This window comes from Orycteropus afer, unplaced genomic scaffold (assembly GCF_000298275.1).
Source record: "Orycteropus afer afer isolate SDZICR_OR568_19922 unplaced genomic scaffold, OryAfe1.0 scaffold00217, whole genome shotgun sequence".
Lineage (NCBI taxonomy): Eukaryota > Metazoa > Chordata > Mammalia > Tubulidentata > Orycteropodidae > Orycteropus > Orycteropus afer.
The window spans coordinates 2,216,881-2,236,157 of record NW_006921804.1 but is presented as its reverse complement, the minus strand read 5'-3'; the positions used below and the strand labels follow the sequence as shown (position 1 = coordinate 2,236,157).

Sequence of the window (19,277 nt, the reverse complement as noted above, 5' to 3'; positions counted from 1 at the left end):
TATACAGGCTCCAACAGTGCCACATGTACAGAATTGTATCAGAAGGAACTATGGTTAAATGATGGGGGAGCCCACCACAACTATCAGATGTCTGACTCCCTGAGTTATGGAATCACTGGGATAGCTGGGACTACTAACTGCGTGAGAACATGAGGGGGAAGAAAATACATTCTGAAAGGTTCTCCTCTACTCTGAAAACAGTTTTCCTTTGCCATGACACATATTTATGGTCTACTATTTTAGGCATTTTAAGTGTGTTCGGGTAATTCAATTTATATTTTAACATGTTAAGTCAAATATAATTAGGAAGTAAAATTTCACCCTTTCCCACTCCTCTTCCCTCAACCCCAAATTTATGTCCCATAATGTATTTGAAAGTCAAATAAAATGATTATTAATAATGCAACAAACTTGACGTGGCATAGCAATAAATTAAACGTATTACTTAGTACGTGAAGTATCTGAGAATATTACCTAGCTCTCACCTGGAGTTCTGGGACTGAGAGCACAGATTCTTCAGAAGCTGATGACATTTCATCTTCCTCATCTTGGGTGAGGTCATCAAAGTCTTCCTCTTCCTCTTCCTCTGGTCCATCCTTCTCTCCTCCAGCTTCTGGCTCAGCTGGTGTCCCCACTGACTGCCCATCAGCACTAGATGAGTCTTCAGGCTTCCCTAGGGGACTACTAAGCACCATTTCAGGATCAGTGGAAGATGAAGCAGTCTTTGGAGATCCTTTGCTCACATCTCCTCCTGAGTTTCCTTCATCAGGAGGCTCCTGAGAAGCTGAAGAGGTTTTGGTTGGCTGACTCCTCTCCTCCTCCTTTTGTAAGACTGTCTGCTTCCTCACCTCTCTAGCTCCACTTGAACCCTCACTTAGGCAGCTAGTGTCCAATTCCATGGAAGGTTCTTCTTTAATGTCACCACAAATGTCCTGCTCAGGGGGTCCATCAGTGATGTCCTCCCCAGGGTCTTCAGGTTCTATCTTGACAATTTCCTCTAAATTCCCAGGGGGAGAATTTAGAGATTCCTGGAAGCCCTGAGGCAGGGCCTCTAGGGCTTGCCCACCCCCTTCTGTTTTCACAATAGTCCAGCGATAGGTACAGTTCTCTGACAACTCTTCCTGGTGTCCTTTATCTGCTTGTAGAGGCCCAGGACTGTGCTCCTCTTTGGGAAAGACAGTAGTACAGAGAGGAGATACTTCTTGTGGTTCCAATTTGGGTTCTAGGCCTTGAAAGGTACCTTTCCCTTCAGCCAAAGGACAAGCAATGTCCATATTGCCTTGGGCCTTATCTTCAGGGGTAGATGGTACATGGAGATTCACAGAGTTCCCAGAAACAATTAAGGGTGAGATGGAGGAGGCCACAAGGGGTTGATTCAATGGACAAGGAAAGGAAGTAGGGTTAACCAAGAGGGTAGCAATGGGAATGGTCTGAGAACTCTGGGCCACAGCTGCATTGACAGGCTGGATCATGTTACAGCCAGTGCTGAGGCTCACAACCTTCACAGTGGTAGCAGGAACAGTAAAGATGACAGGTGCAGGGTGGATGAAGGGAGCAGGTTTTAGACAGGGAGAGGCCTTGGCCCCCTTTCTCTTTGGGGGTTTCCGTTTCACACAAGGCTTTCGAAACTTAGAAGGGGCAAGTGAGGGCAGCATTACCTTAGGCACAAGGGCAGAGGAGAGAGAGAAGCTGGTCCTGGCCTCAGGTAGTACCAAAGATGACTCAAAGCCATGACCCCCTGTGACTTCCAGTGGAGTGACACTTGGCACTGTTTGGATCAGGTGAGGAATGTGACCCACCATTTTGCTTGGAGGAGTTTCTGACTGCATTGATCTGACTGGTGTTTTACCAGAGTTGAAGCTAGGCTGGAGAGAAGGGCTGGGTCGAATAAGCAGAGGCTTTAGACCGGATGACCGCTTCTGTCTCCAAGCCTTCCTTGAAAAACGTTTGGCAACTGGCTTCAGTTTCAGGACTACTCCCTTAGGCAATAGAAGTGGGTACCGAGTTTCACTCCCCAATTCTGAGCTGCCTTTGTCTAGGCCTGGGTCTGAGTTGGTCTCAGGCACTCCAGTCACATTTCCTGCCTCTCCAGCACCATCAGTTATATACTGCAGTTCCTTTTGGATAGATGGCAAACTGGCCTGTTGGGAACAAGAACACTCTAATCCATCACATGTCAGATTTTGGCAAAAGAATAGACTTTCTAGAGTTTAGGATCTTTCCAAGACAGTCTCAAGACATCTTTCAAGAAGGATTTTTCTGTACAGTATCAAATTTTGACTAGGACTATATTCTGATTATATGCTCTAGATATTCTTCTATGAATTTCCTTTAGGAAACTATCATTTTACACAATATTTTAAAAAGGTTGTAGAATCCCTTTGGTGGAGGAAGGAAATGCAAGAAAGGAAGGTGAATGAGGAAGATTTCTTATGTTCTAGTTCTTCAACTAAAGCATTAGAGGCTTAAGCTAGCCCTTGATGTTTTTACCAGGATTTTCTGTTATATTCTGCCTCCTATAGACTTTGAGCTGAGTTAAAAAAATCATACCTTTAACCAAAACGGAAGTCGGTGTTCTTCTCTCTCAATAGGAGGCTTCCACTGATGTAGCTGGATGTCTTCACAGCACTTTACCATGACAGGCAGCTGTTTGGTCTTCTTATACAACTGAAGATGAAGAAATAAACCATAAGTTACATTCTTTCCAAAAGCACTGCCCTCTGTCAGGCAGGAAAGGGACAGGAAGTAGTGGTTTGAGATATTTTTACATATATGTACACCTTCACACACACATATGTAACATATGCTGAATACTTTTGCATTTCAAACTAAACTAACCTCTCATCGATAAAGGTTTTACAATTATTCAGTATCTTCTATCTCTAATCTGGACACCAGAAAAGAGGATGTTTAGGTCACAGAGAAAAGGAAGCAGACAGTCAGATTTGTTCCTGCTCAACAGCTGTAGTAATAGTACGTTAACCCTCATCCTGGGCACACAGAAGCAAACGGTGTGAAGGGCATTAGAAGGGAAGGGAAAGAAGAGCAAAGTCTGAGACAACTGAGTTTTTAAAATAAACTAAGAAGGGAACTGAACGTAAAACTCTGACAATAAGCATCTATTCATTTAACATTTGCTGACTGCCTTCTGTGTGCCAGATATTGTACTACAAGCTGTGTATACAGATAAAAGAAATCCTTGCTCTTAGGTTGTGGTCACTGCTTGGTCACAGCCAGCTACCCAGGGGGACTGAGTAGTTGAACCTGCGGGCTTGGGACCATAGTCACCAGGGACATAAAGCTCAATTGGCATAACATACTGTACAAAACATTGTTCCACCTCCTACTTTGAAGAGTAGCAACTGGGATCTTAAAAGCTAGCAAGCTGCCATCTAGATGCAACGATGGGTCTCTCCTCCTTTGTCCAGAGCAAAGAAGAATGAAGAAAACCAAAATTCATGGCAACAATCAATCCTAGCAACTGGTATACAAGCCGATCTTCAGCCTATACAATTATGAGACCAGAAGAACTAGACAGTGCTCTGCTACCACTGTCATCCATTTGGAAGGGGATCTTTTAAGGAGATCCTTGATAGAGAGGGAGAACAATGTGGAACAAAACTCATAATCATTTGGAGAAAAAAAAAAAGGTGGGGACCAGGTTTGCTGGTCCAATAGAGCCTGGTGGAACCACTGAGACTATGGCCCCTAGATACCCTTCAGGTCTGAAATTGAACCCACACCTGTGGTTTCCAGCCAAGCAAAATACAGGCATATGAGTTGAACATTTACCTCAAGTAGATACACTCCTTGGAGAGAACAACCATGGGAGAAAGAAGGGCTGCTTACGTACAGGGAGACAGCTCAGGGGGCAGGAGTGTATGGAGGGATGGATACAGGGAAGAGGTAACTATGGGGAGTAAGTGGGAGGGTAGCTGTTGCATTGTGGTAAATTGTGATCAATGACATGAGACAAAGTATATGTGAACTGCCATATGGAAAGTAAATTTGCTCTGTAAATCTTCACCCAAATCACAATTAAAAAAATAAATAAAAATTTAAAAAATAAATAAAAAAGAAATCCTTGCTCTTAAGGAGCTTCCAGACTAGTGGGGGAAACAGTCAGATAGACCAATGATGACATTTTACACAAAAAAAGCACAGGCAAAAAAAAAAAAAGTACAGGCAAAAACGTACTCAAATAAACAGCATGCAACTCAAACATGGACAAAAAAAAAAAGAGTTTTTCAGGTACAGGTGCAATTATAAGTGAACCTTAATGGAACAGAGGTTGTTACATGGGGCAAGGGAGGTCGGTGTTACTTCATGTCCAAAATCACACACATGTTTAAGGAACCACAAAGAGATTGCTTTGCTTTAGTTAGCACTAAACGCATGTCAGGAGACTTAAGGAAACAAAGCTAGGGGAAAGCTGTGTCATGCCAAGCAGTCTGAATTTTATCCTGAAGGATATGATAAAGGTGGCTATGGCAATAATGAATGACAGAATAAATGGGACTAGAATTGGAGACACTGGAGAGAAAACGATGGCATTGAATAAGGACTGACATAAAGCAACTGGCAACACAGTAGGAAAACTGAGAACTCGGTGACTATTGACTTCTGATGCTGATCAAGGAGAAACTTAGGATAACATCCAGGTTTATGGATTAAGATACTAGCTAGACAGTAATGCAATACAGTTGGGAAAGGGAGAGTTCACTGTTGGTGGTGGTCATGGTCCCAATGGCAACAACTACAGGGTACAGAGGGAGATGTAAGTTCAATTTGAGGTAAATTGGGAGTTTGAGGAGTCAGTGAGGCAAGCAAACTGAAAACTGCTTTAAATACTTGGCTAAACTAAGCTAGAGCTCAGCAGAGAAATCTGTACTGAAGAGCCAGACTTGGGAGCCGTCAGCAGACAGGTGGTACCAAAAATCATGGATTTGGATGACACTACACACAAAGAATCCACTGTAGAACACTGGCATTTAAGGTTGGAGCAGAAGAGTGCACACAGAAGCAGTCTGATGTGGGAGTCCTGGTATCACAGAAGCTAAGATAACGGAGATTTTGAAGAAGGAATTGAGTAAACTACAGAATCAACTGCAAAGTTAAATAAGGTACAAATAGAAAAGTATTGATTGGATATAGCAACTGGAAAGTCATTAGGGATCTTTGTGGGGGTAATATACACACTTTCAAAGGTTGAAGAGTGAAGGAGAAACTTACTGTTAAAAAGTCAGACTAAGACTAAACACAACACCATTTGGTTTTTTGAAACTCCACAAAAACAACAGAAGGAAATTTTTTTACAAGGCAAAAACCTGTAAGGACAAATTAGAGAAAAGATAAAAGCAACAAAATTTTGGAAGCTGAAAAGCAAATGGAAGAGAATGCAGAAAACTATAAATGGAGAAAGTTAAGGGTTAACTAACTTTGTATCATGGAACTGGCAAAGGGCTAAGATACTAGATACTTTTATAAGGAGAGGTAAAGCTAGAATTAAAAGCAGTTAATAGTGGAATAAAAAAAGGTAAAAATGAGGAAGGCATATAGAAAATCTGTTGTAGAGGCAGACCCCCAAATCCCATCTATCATTTGGTCTAGTCAGGTGACAGGGTTGCCCCACTCTGCTAGAAGCCAAGGGATTACTTGCTGGGGACAGTCTCAGTACTGAGGCTATTAGGAATAGGTGGCAATGGGACAACTATGCTGATAAAACTCTACCCTTCTCCCTCTTCTACTTCCCCACAGACTCTTGCATTAGCTACTAAAAATATTTAACAAACCAAAAAAGGGTTTTGGAATTTAAAAACATGATAGAAGAAATAAAGAATTCAACTCACCTGAAGAGTTAGAAGAAAAAAACTATCAACTATAACTAAAAAAAGAGTTAGAAGAAAAAGCTGACATAATATCCCAGAAAGTACAACAAAAAGACAAAATAATAATAATAATAAAGATCAGAAGACCATTCTGAGAGGTCAAATATCTCACTACAAGGCACTGCAGAAATGGCGAACACACCAAATGAAGGAGTTGGGGGTTCACAGAGATATAATTCAAAAAAATTGCCAAAAAAGGAACATGAATTTCCAGAGTAAAAAAGGTTTATAGAATGCCTAGCACAATGGATGAAAGTAGAAGATACCAAGAAATCATGAAATTTCAAAACACTGGAGACAAAATTCTGAAAAAAATTTATTTCTAATCTAGAATTCTAGATCCAATAAAGGGTGGGAGTGCAACAGAAGAGATACTTTTTTTCTTTTTTATAATAACTCACAGGTAGTTCCAAAAATAGTACAAAAGTCCCATATACCCTTCACCCAGTTTCCTCCAATGGTAACATCTTATCTAACTATAGTACTTGATACCAAAACCAGGAAATAGACATTGATACAATGTACTGACCATGAATACAGGCAAATACAGCTTAAATGAAAAAATTTGCTGCTTCTCAAGCACTCTTCCTCAGAATGCTACTAGGATGTGCTTCATTAAAACTAGGAAATAAACCAACAAATAAAGATGTGGGATCCCAGAAACAACGGGATCCAACACAAGAAAGAGCTAAAAGGATGATGGTGAAGAAAAAACCCAAAAAGCCATCGATGCAGCAAGCCAAGAGAAAATGTTTAGAGTAGAACAGCATTGGAGGGCTCAGGGATAGAGTCCCTTCAGGGAGATGAAAATGATAGAACACCTAAAGTGTCTGAATATATTGAAAGGAGATCTATAAAACTGAAGCAAATTTAGTGCTGAATGAATGATAATTATATAATGAAACCAAGGCCTAGGCCCTCCACAAAAAAAAAAAAAAGCAATTATTAACTCCAGGAGATACAAAGTATTCAGCAAGAAAGGCAAAGTAACATGGCTGTGAGGAGCAGTTACATAGTCCTTATAATGCTTGTAATATAAAATTTAATACTATCTAATGAAAATTGTGATATACTTATAGCAGGAATATTGGAGATAATAAACCCTCACTTCCCATGGTTTAAGGTTGAGCGATAAGGCCTACATCCAAAACATCAAGAAGTACAATTAATTATAAGCATATTATTTAGATATAGAAAAAATGTATGCCCCTCTCAAAATGAAACAATCCCAGTTAGCAGAAAACGGGGCATTTTCATAACAAGCCTCATATGGTTAACTCTTTAAACCATGTATAATATATAAACTGTATAAATGTGATATGTTGTTGTTGTTGTTATGTGCCGTCGAGTTGGCCCCGACTCACAGCAACCCCTCCTTGAGTTTCCGAAGCAATATCACTACAGAAGTAGGATTGCCCGACCTTTCTTCCGAGGAGTGGCTGGTGGGTTTGAACTGCTAGCCTTCTGGTTAGCAGTCAAGTGCCTTAGACATGACGCTACCAGAGCTCCTAAATGTGATACAAGTATCAAAATTTTTAAAAAAAGAAATTAAGGAGAAGGGTCTAAGTGAAATGTTTACTCTTTCTAGAAGGTTAGAGTAAAAATAAGAGAGAATGCATGGCTCAAGAATAACATGGATTCCAGAAATTCAAGTTTAAGTTGGGACAGACTTGAACAAGTTTACATTTAGGGGAAATATTCATAAGGAAGGGAAAGAACAGAGACACTCCAGAGGAAAGTAATGAATCAGTGCCCCTGAAGAGCCAAAGACATAGGAGGGAGGAATTAGCCTCAGATAAAAGAAGGTCCCCTCCTCATTGAGATGAAGAAGAGACAAAAAGTATGGTGCAAACAGGCTAGGTCTCCACGAAGAGCATGCAGAAGGCACTCACTTTAACGATGTTGTCAGGAGCTCGGCTTAGGGTCAGGTTCTTGATTCTCACTGTCAGTTGGTGGACAGTCTTGCAGGTTAGAAGGTACTTGCTGATTAGAGGCTTGGGAAACTCAGTACATTCAAAGTGCTTCAGTCCTAAAGCTAACAAACTGAGAAAACAGCAATGACACTAAATCTCACTTCACAAGTGAGTGACTAAAACGCTCCCCAGACTATATACATTTTTACATTTGGCCTTTTCACCATCTAACTCTTACACAAGTTGATAATTATTCAACAGAAAATTTCAAACAGTTATTAAGTACCTGCTACGTGTAAATACTGTGTAGGGTACAAATGTCAGTAAGTTTCAGTCAGGAGTTCACAATCAAGTGGGGAGAGGAAAAACTAGTATCAATCACTAATAAACATCAGATCATGATTTGCTTTACACTAGCAATAGAAACTACTAAGTCAAAGGATACACAAAAGGAGAACAATTCCAATGAAACAAATATAAAATGAGTAATAGGAACCATGCTAGACATACTAAATCATTAGCAGCAGCACACCAACAAAACATATTCAATTATGGTTACATACATACATATTTGCTGGTGGCAGTTCAGCAATATATATAAAGAGGCATAAAAATGCTCACACATCCAATAGGTTGGCTATTATTAGAAAAGCAGAACAATAAAAAGGGTTGGTAAGGAAGTGGAAAAACGAACTCTCATGCCTTGCTGTTGGGACTGAATTATAGGGCAGCCACTGTGGACGAAAGTCTGGTGGTTCTTCTGAAAGTTAAATGTAGAGTTAGCACATACGTAGCAATTTCACTCCTAGGTAAGAGACTGAAAAGCAGGGATTCTAACAGAGACATATACACTGACATCTAGTACAGCATGATTCACAATAACAAAAGGTGGGAACAACCCAAGTATCCACCAAAAGATGAACAGATAAATAAAATCTGGTATATAGATAAAATGGAATAGTATTCAGCTATAAAGAGAAATGAAATTCTGATACATGCTGAGACAGGAGTAAATCTGACCTCGCTTTGAAATGACTAAACTAACCCTTACTTGCAACAAATTCTTCATCATAATCACCTTCACTTATTGCATGTGCAGCTTTTAAAATTACTGGAAAGATTTCCAGTTTTCTTGCACTAAAAAACCCAGTGCCATTGGTTGATTATGCCTTGTAGTGTCCCTACAGGACAGAGTAGAACTGCCCCACAGGGTCCAAAGCTGTAAATCTTGACAGAAGCAGAATGCTTCATCTTTCTTCAACAAAGCGACTGGCGGTTTTTAACCACAGACCTTCTGGTTAGCAGCTGAATGCTTTAACCACTGTACCACCAGAATTCCCTGTCTTGCACTAAGGTAAGGCTAAATAAGAATCGTATGTAGGTGAACATGTTCCAACTCACCTACAAATTCCACATAGAGCCTTAAAGACTCAGTTAAGAATGGATCTTGTTTGTAACCTGGGGACTGCTTGTCTATGATCCCACTTATATGAACTATGTAGAATAGGCAAGTGCATAGAGACAAAAGTTTACTTATAGTTATTACAGGCTGGAGGAGGAAGGAATGGAGTTATTGCTAAAGGAGCACTGTGTTTCTGTTTGAGGTGGTAAGTTTTGGAAATTGATAGTGGTGATGGGAGCACAACATAGCAAATGTAATTTATGCCATTGAGCTGTACACTTAAAATGGTTAAAACAGCAAACCTTTTGTTAAAGTCGTGCATAATCCCGAAAGCATAGATTTTTTAAAAATTTTTAAAAAGCTCTGTGCACAAAGATCCTTAGTGAAGCATCACTTACAACAGCAATTACAAAAGAAAAAAAAAACAATGGCCAATAAAAGAAGCATCATAAGGCCATTAGATATTGCTGTAAAGACAGTATAGACAAAAGCAGGAATAATGTTGTAGCATATAAAAACTATTTCAGTGTTAAGTTAAAAAAAAAAAAAAGCAAAACAAATTTTACTAAAATTTACAGTAATCATGTAAAATGCAGAAAGAAAAAACACTGTCTTGGGGGTGGATAGGATAATGGATAAAAAAAATTTTTCCTTTGAAAAATCTTCTTCAATAGCCTAAGATTGGTTTTAACACTAAATAAACACAAAAAACAATTTAAAATGTTTCAAACGTGTGTGTGTCTGTGTGTGTGTGATCCCCAAAAAGAGCCACATCTGATGCTGATAGAACAAACACACACTATGTAACTCTGTCCATCTACATCCCTTTTCTTTTTGTCTTTTGTGTTCATATCTTGGTATATAAGCCTGAATTCTCCTAAATGCCTCAGAAAGAACTGTCTTCTTTTCCCTCCACAGGAAACACCTACTTGTCCTCAGCCTTGGTGAAAAAGCTCTTATCCTCGGGATCCTTTGCCTGTAGAGAACATAATGGAAGTAGCTCTGGATACATGAAAACCTTGCTTGTCGCCAGGATCCAAGCTACTTGCTTTGGCAAACAGGGAAATTCATAGGCTGTAAGAAAAACATCTGTAAGAGGGCTTCAGGAAAGCTTCCGAATACATATCTGCATTTAGGTAGCTCTGCCCTTACTTAACTTGGTTCTTTCCCATCACTCTTCCCCACAAAAAGTTTCCACAACCATTCTCAATCTAAAATATTCCAAAAGGGAGTCTCATTTAATGTCAATAAAAGTTGATTCTCTTATTCTTTCCTATGTGGAACACTTAACACATTAAGTAACACAGACACTTATAACCAAACCCACTGCCACTGAGTTGATTCCAACTCACAGCTACCGCCATTGGGTTTCTAAGGCTGTAAATCTTTACAGAAATAGATTGCATCATCATCTTCCCACAGAGTAGCTGGTGGTTTTGAACCACTGACCTTCTGGTTAGCAGGCAAATATCTTACCCACTACACCACCAGGGCTCCTTAAAAACTCACTGCCGTCGAGTCGGCAGTAATTACTAGAGTAATTTAAGATCTATTTAAGTAGAGTAATTTAAGATCAGTGTCTATGACACATGAATTTAACTATAAAATGGTCAAAAACCAAATCAAACCCATTGCCACTGAGTCAATTCCTACTCACAGCAGCTGTATAGGACAGAGTAAAACTGCCCCATAGTTTCCAAAACTGTGATTTTTACAGAAGCAGACTGCCAAATCTTAATCCCACGGAGCAGCTGGTGATTCTGAACCACCATTCATTCGGTCAGCAGCTGAGCCCTTAACCACCGCACCACCCAATTCAGGGATTTAAAATTAAATCCAAAGATAAACCCACATACATAGCCATTATTCTGACTCATAGCGACCCCTCCCAGGGCTCCTTAGACACTTATACAGCACCTAGTAATACTTGGCCCATAGTGTATGCTCAAAAACTTTTACTTCCTTTCCCCTTTAAATCCTTGAAAGATAAGTGACCAACAATCCTTTCTTTCTTCCAGATTTAGACTCCAACTTCTTTAATTCCCTCATATATATGTAGTATTCCAAATTTTATTTTATTTTATTGTTAACTTTCACTAAGTTCTCCCAGATTCCTCCTGAGGATGGGAACAAAAAAATCATAAAAGGAATGAGACAATTCAGTCTCATTCACTTCTGTCTTCCTGCCTAAGGCACTCATGTCCAGGCACCTCTGCCTTTCCAGAAACAAACACTACTGCCTCCTATTCTTCCTTCCATGAGTGTTTTATCATAAATCCTGGAAGAAAAATGCAGACATGAGATATGTAAGTTACCACTATGGTTTGGTGTTAAATAAAGTTTCCATTACCAAAATGAAGTTACTAGAGTAACTGAAGATCAATGTCTATGACACATGAATTTAACTATAAAATGGTCAAAAACCAAATCAAACCCATTGCCACTGAGTCAATTCCTACTCACAGCAGCTGTATAGGACAGAGTAAAACTGCTCCATAGTTTCCAAAACTGTGATTTTTACAGAAGCAGACTGCCAAATCTTAATCCCACGGAGCAGCTGGTGATTCTGAACCACCATTCATTCGGTCAGCAGCTGAGCCCTTAACCACTGCACCACCCAATTCAGGGATTTAAAATTAAATCCAAAGATAAACCCACATATATAGCCATTACAGATAGAGAACAACCCATATCTAATTTTGCTAAACCAGGAAACAAATCAAAAGCAAGTATCTGATTTAAGGGAACAGCAAATAAAATATTTTCTCAAACAATACTAAACCAATGCAAGGTAGAAACCAAACCTAAAAAATTTTTTAAAACATTGACTCTGACAAAGGTAGAACATCTCTAATTTGTCCTAACTCCCAAATCAACATTTTGCTCAAAATAAAGATACCACCTTACCCTACAATCATGGGAAATAATATAGACTGATCTTAATAAGAAGAGTATAAATCTAAACACAGACAAACTTTACCACTTGATTTCTCTCTTTACCATACCCCAGTTTGTCTTGATGTCAACTGTAATGCTTACTTTCACACCTATCTATCCAACTCTTTATGTCGATTCCCACATCTCTATGCTCACATACCTGTCTTATCCATTACCTTTAGCCCTTACGTAAATCCAAATATTGTCATGTAATTCTAGAACTTAAACAATGAGTAAAAAGGGATGACAGAAAAGATAAAGAAGAAACTGCAAATATCCTGGCTGTTCTATTCCTAGAAAATTATCTCTGAGATAAAACTCCCAATTTTCACTGCAAATAAAAACTCGAAGTTGACACATCTGTCCCCTACCAGGCTTCTTGACAGTTTTCCGAGGACTCCAATCAATGCTGACATGTGTACTGAAGTCTTCAATGAGCTGCATAGCTCCCATCAGGTTACAGGGTTGAAACAAGGTCTGAAACTTGGGATTGAACTGATGGTGAAGGGCAATGGAGCTTTGAGCAAAGGTTCCCAGCTCTTTCTGGGAAAAACAGGACACGAAGGACACAATTAATATCTGTACTTCTTAGCCTCTCAGTGACAAACAGTTCTTCCTACTACTGAATAAAAACAGGTAAAAAGTATAGTCTTTCGCAATTAACAATATCTAAGACAGTGCTTTGCTAAATCCTCAGATACTCACAGATTATGTTTGTAATACATTCATTCATTCTTTTCTATATATAATTTTTTTTTTTGTTGAAAATAAACACAGCAAAACACAGACCAATTCAACAGTTTCTACATGTACCATTTAGATATTGATTACATTCTCCTGAGTTGTGCAACCATTCTCTCCCTCATTTTCTGAGTTGGTCCTCCATTAACATAAACTCACTGCCTCCTAAGATTCCTATTTAATCCACTGAGTTCCTGTTGTCAATTTGATCCCATACAGATAGATCCTAAAAAAGCATACAGCTCAAGGCACACATTCTTTACTAGTTAAGTTAAACTAGTCTTCAGTTTTAAGAAGACTTTAGGAGATATTTTTGGTTCAAAGTTTAAGGTTTAAAGATTATCTCAGCACAATACTTTCAGGAGTTCATCCACCCTCCATGGCTCCAGAAAATCTGGATTCTATAAGAACTTAACATTCTACTTTGCAATTCCCTTCTTCTGATCAGGATTCCTCACTCATTCACTCTTGTTTTATTCTTAGACTGAGTGTTCCTCAGCTTGAATCAAGGTTTTCAAGAATAAGGGTCATTTTTCACTTTTTATGGTCTTTTGGTTTTCCCTGAATAACACCTAGAACAAAGCATATTTATGATCATCTGAACACCACAGGAAGTGAATACACTGTTGACCACCAAGAAATCTTGAATTACTAGTAAACATGGTACTCAAACTCCAATCAGACTTACCTAAGAAGCACAGAATATAGTCATTACCTGCCACAAAGTTTTGGGATAATTTTTACAGCATTTCAAATTTTACAGAATTAAAAGCCCCTACTCCAAAATATTTCAAAATGTCCTGAACAAAATTAATTCTATACCCAAAAACTGGCACTGAGCCTAATGAATGAACAAGGAATTCAACATCTATAAAAAGAATAGCAGTACCAAAAATCTAAGAAGTCAAGATGAATCTAAAGATGAGGCAGAGGATCCAATAAAAAAGTGAGAGGGACAGGCTTAAGAAAGTTGAATGCATTCTCTGCCTTTTAATAGGAATAAATGGCTTATGTTCTCTGAGCAAATATAGGAAGCCATGGCAGGAAGTAGATACAGGTACCAAAAACATCCAGGAGAGAAGAACAAATGTAGATTATGATGGGTAACTGAGAGAAATGACTTGCCAAGCTAATTTCATACTCAAGTCTTTAGAGTAGGAACATTTAGAGCCTTACAAGAAATACTCTCGTGGTACTGGCCTCCGAACTAAGATTGGGGTTGGAACTGGCGAGAAGGTGGACTTGCGTCAAGAGCTGCACATGCTGAGGAGGGAAAGAAAATACAGTGATATATTATGATATTGCTATTTCTGAAGCCCAGATTGATTTTAAAATGCTTACAACTTTATCGCACATATTTTGCTTTCTAGAGAAACGGTGAGAACAACACACTATCTCACCAGGAATTTCTCAGATAGGTTCTCCCCTGAGCAAAATGATAGAACCAGAAGAAATTTAACCACAAACCAAAGAAGAAGAGATTAGAAAGAGGAAAACAATACTTCTGGCAGGGAAGGCTGTAAAATTTCAGAATGGATTCCAAGGACTCTGAAATCTATCATTCTGAATACCATTAGGATCCTTGCATGTATGCTTGCCTGATGACCTCTGAAGGTCCCAACTGATGTACAGATCCTTTGGTCGATGGTTTCAATGGTTAAGATACATTATTTCTGACTTTCATAAAGCTGTTAATTTTGGTCTCAGAGTGATCAAATAAATAATTCACAGTCTCAGTATCAGGCCATGGGGTGATCCAATATTAACATTAACAAGAAGAGTCTCACCTGCTGCATCTGCTGTTGGAGTCTCTTCCTCTGTGCCACATCTAGAACCAGAGTCTGAGGAACTTTTTCAGTCTTGGGCTTAACCCTCTCCACCTCCTGCTGCTGTTTACCTGAAGATTTCTTCATCTTCAACTGTTCAAGCAGCTCCTTTACTGTCCGATGTTGCTCATTTAGCAAGTTGGCCAGTGGTTCCTCAAACCTATCCCCAACAAGATGACTGAATATGAACATTTCCCTCACTCCACAACACACTCTTGCTAATGGCAAGTGAAGAGGACCTGAATAATCTCCATCTACTATTAATCCACAAATTTCACTTTAGCCAATAGCTGAATTCTCAGCCTTATCAAAATCTTTTCCTGAAGTCAAACTGATATCCACATTAACATGAGGTTTGCTTTTAACTATGATATAGAATCTTCTGAAAGTAAAGCACTTGGTTCTTTAATTTACATGTTACTCCCATCCTCTACCTAGTTTATTCTATCTCCTTAAACATTCAGGCTGTCCTGCTCTCCTCCTTTATTATTTAAAAAGCCAAAGACCTTCTAGCATGAAGAAAGAGGAATATATTAAAATACATGGTAGTTTTCATGAACAGAAGAACTGAAAAATTAGTTCAATTACCTTATTACCCTCCATGAAAGTATTTTCTCTTGGCCCTGTGACTCTCTCCCCAAAATTTCCTAATCCTAGCCTTCCAGATCTACCTCCCAACAGAGACTATTCCTAGGACTAAAGTAAGACCCCAAACATCTGACAGGGTTTTTCTGAAGTGAAGACAGAACAAGTCACTTAAGTGAGTAAACACATGCTGATACCTTATGTAACCAGGACAGGGACTGCTCACAAAGCTATGAGTAGCAGATTTTCCTGTTTCAAGGAATTTCCTATATTGTAGCAAAAGTTAAATGACAGGAACTTTTTTCAATAGCCTTTGGGGATGAAAATTATGTTTCATTCTACAGTATTTACTGCAGGTTTGGACAGGTAAGGTAAAAACCTAAAGACCATGAGGCTGTCCACTGTATAATCACTACTAAGAACTGAAAATTCTTGATTATCTGAACTATTGTCAGAGGAAAAGAAAAGAAGAAACACTGAAAAGTAGCTAATGCAGGGTACACTCCTTAAAGCAATCTAGCACAGGAGATCAGCTCAGAGGGCAGGAATGCATAGGAAAGAACACATGGAAAAAGTAACCACAGGGAGGAAGTACAAAGAGAGCAGTTACATTATGGAGATTGTAATCAATGTCATGAAACAAAATGTATATGAACTTGTATGGAAAATGAATTGGCTCTATAAACTTTCACCCAAGTAATAATTTTTTTAAAAAAAGAAAGAAAAGTAGAAATGCAAACAATGCCTGCACCTGATTTTTGAAAGTATTACTTGCATAGCTAAGAAGGGAAGTACAGATGACTCACTTTCCCCCATGATGTTTTTTGAACATTTTATTGTCGTTTTGGTGAAAGTTTACAGAGCAAATTAGTTTCCCATTCAACAATTTATATACATTTTCTTTCCTGGTATTAGCTACAATCTTCTCAATCTAACAGCACTCTTTTCACTTCCTCCCTAGATTCTGTTTCCATTCCCCCCCCTCTTTCCTGCCCCTCCCTGCCTTCAGAACTTTGTTTTTGGGCAAATGCTGCCCTTTGGTCTCTTATGGCTAATTGTTTGAAAAGAACTTTCCCACAGGTATTGTTGTTCACTTTAGAGTTGTTTAGCTGATAGGTGAACCCTGAGGGTGGGTTTAGTTCCAAGTTTCAAGGGTGTCTAAGAGTCACAGTCTTGGGGTTTCCACAAGTCTCTATCAACGAGTAGGTATTTTTTATGATTTTAAATTTTGCTTTACATGTTTCTCCTACTCTGGCTAGGACTTCGCTATTGTTAGGCCAAAGCAAACCCAAGCCCCAATATGTCAGTTGGCAGCTTCCTTCAGGTGTCAGGCCCTGATGAGACAGCCTGATAAGACAACCGAAGTGACAGAACCCACCCAGGCTAGAAAGTGCCATGCAATGACAAACTTCCTCCTGTGAAGCCCCCTCATGCTAATTAAGTGCAGACCCATGCTAACAGCTAACTGGACCCTGCCATTTCCTTAGAGGACCCTGTCATTTCCTTGGTGTCCCCAATTAGGTCCTCTCTGTGTACATAAGAATCTATCCCCCATGCCTGGGGGTGCAACTTCTCTGGCCTTGATGCTAGGGCACGAGAACCTCGCCCAGGAGTGCTAATAAACTACTCCTCTGAAACAACTCCGTGTCCTGGTGTCTAGGCAGCTCTGCATTACAGCTATGATATTTTATTTACTCAAAAATTAAACCAGGTTTGCATTTCCAACTGAAAGAGAAGCAGCAGCAGCCCAAGCAGGTCCATCAAATAACATTAGGTTAACAGAATTTGAACAGATGCTCAAGCAGCCATGTAATTCCCAAAGTTAAAAACTCTATACACAGAGTTGATCAGTAGAACTGAAATGTGTAGAGATTGAATCCCAGTTATAATAAATTCTCAGGAGAAACAGATCCATTTTCTACTGTACCAGAATTTTGTTATATGAAGTATGACCTGAAATACATGGGTCAACTACTAACACTAAAAAATCTTGAGATTTTGTTATTGTGGTATTCTTTCCAGTGGAATGTGACTAGTATTTCTAGTTTTCACACATTGGTCAGTATACCTGTCTTTTATTCACTAAATTGCAAGGTCCGTGAAGGTCTAATCTAGCTTTCAGATGGATCTTCAAGCTCTCTAGGTTAGGTAATGCTGTTAGTTAAACATAGGACTTCATTTTGTTCTACCCATGATACAAACTACACTGTACCTCTAGGTACTCATCCATCTAATGATGGTATGCTGCTCCTAACAATGGGTAACAAAGTGCAGAGAGATTATGCAAATCCAGGATAAACATAAGGGAAGTAGAGGCTTTAATTTAAGGCTGTACTTTCTGGATAGGGCAACAGAGAGAACATATCTTTGAGACCCCAGGGCATTACTGTGGATGATTCATGGTTCAATCAATTAATGCCTAAGTGACTGACAAACTTTCATTAACATCTACCAGACATCATGGTAAATAAAGAAAATTAAGGGGCCATACTTGTTATTAAAATTTAGGAGAATTTCTGTGGCTGGCCAAAAGGCTTGCACACCTCTCCAGTACCACTCACCAGGAGAAGTTGCTATGGATACCAGCTACTATTTTTTCTCCCTTCCCAAACAGATACAGCTTGGTCTACAGCTGCACTGTCCCATGACAAGGAGACTTATTCATCTGACACCCAATTCCCCCAACACTCTGTATCTTTATAGTAACCACCACTTCTTGGTATTGGGAAACTGTCACTGTAATTTCCAAAAACCTTTCTAGAAATATACATTTCCTCCATTCTAAGCCTCAGGGTCTTTGTCTAGCCTACCGTAGGACTTGAGGAGTATTAAAGTTAGGCCGAGACTCAGCCACACGATCTTTCTCTTCAGGGCCATCATCTTCCACTTTGGGGAATCCCATCTCATCTTGGAACTGAAGACAAAGGAAAAGAAGGGAATTCCTGGAGAGCAGACCTATGAAAGTCACTCCAGCGGTGAGAAGAGAAAGTAAAGACTACATACAGATTACAGGACCTTAAGAATGCTAGCACCCAAAAATAGCCTGTTTCAGAACCACTCTCAACTAAGGGTTCCTAAAATCCCCACGTGAGATGACCATTATGTCAGGAAAACAATCATTCAGTCAGCCAACCTGTAATGGTAAAGACTGAGCATGGATAGATAACACAAAACAATTGATCTCTTACATAAAAATATTTTGCGAGAGACAGATTTACCAAAAAGGTAACTGTGTGCTCAAAATAATCTAAAATAAGTTTACAATCGTTAAGAACACACCAAATGATATTTGGAAAGGCCATTCAAAAGTTTGTAAGGGAAATTTTACTAAGAATAATCTACATGTGGATAATTAAGATTACAAATTAGCAAAATTCTGCTGCTGCTATACATAGGTGTACTGAAAGGGTAGTTTGATCAGACTACCCCTCTACAGGGAAGGGCTTGCTGGAAAGTTGACTTTTACTACCCATTGTTTTCACTCAAGGATCACTACTCACAGTTTCAAATAGTTCTTCCATTAGCTCATTCACTTCTTTTTCTGCAAGAAACCAAAACAATGTGTTATTGGCACAAGTTAGTTTCACTTTGCAATAAAGGAGAATCCCACAAAAACAGTGTAAGATGTTTTCAGTAAAGTATCTAACTAAATCCTCCTATCGTTCATTCATTCAAAAACATTTACTGAGGGCGAGTTCCGGCAAGACGGCGGACTAGGCAGAAGGATTGCACAGACCCTCTTCAACAAAGAAAAGGGAAACCAATTAACACAGACACAGAAGATAATCTTGGACTCCTGAGGCTTGAAAGGAAGGATACAGAATTGGACTAAACCCCAACTAGCAGAAGAATTTGCGTGAAAATACCAAAAAAAGGGGACAAACGGAGCTGCGGTCTGACAGCGAACTGAGTGACCCTGACAGTACAGGTGGCTCGGACATTCCCGACTGGTGGTAGGACCTAAGAATTAACCTAAAAATCACCC

General features: G+C 39.2%; 1 protein-coding gene across 1 annotated transcript in view; it reads right to left on the bottom strand.

The window, feature by feature from the left end:
* LOC103203458 (GON-4-like protein) overlaps positions 1-19,277 on the bottom strand; it is a 159,683-nt gene that overhangs the window by 14,804 nt on the left and 125,602 nt on the right. Inside the window, exons 12-20 of the mRNA XM_007948466.1 lie at positions 18,793-18,833; positions 18,103-18,206; positions 14,669-14,867; positions 14,058-14,144; positions 12,512-12,683; positions 10,133-10,277; positions 7,781-7,931; positions 2,551-2,667; positions 486-2,141 (exon numbers count right to left, since the gene is read on the bottom strand). Coding sequence (XP_007946657.1) covers positions 486-2,141; positions 2,551-2,667; positions 7,781-7,931; positions 10,133-10,277; positions 12,512-12,683; positions 14,058-14,144; positions 14,669-14,867; positions 18,103-18,206; positions 18,793-18,833 — 2,672 coding nt within the window. The remainder of the gene's footprint in view (positions 1-485; positions 2,142-2,550; positions 2,668-7,780; positions 7,932-10,132; positions 10,278-12,511; positions 12,684-14,057; positions 14,145-14,668; positions 14,868-18,102; positions 18,207-18,792; positions 18,834-19,277) is intronic.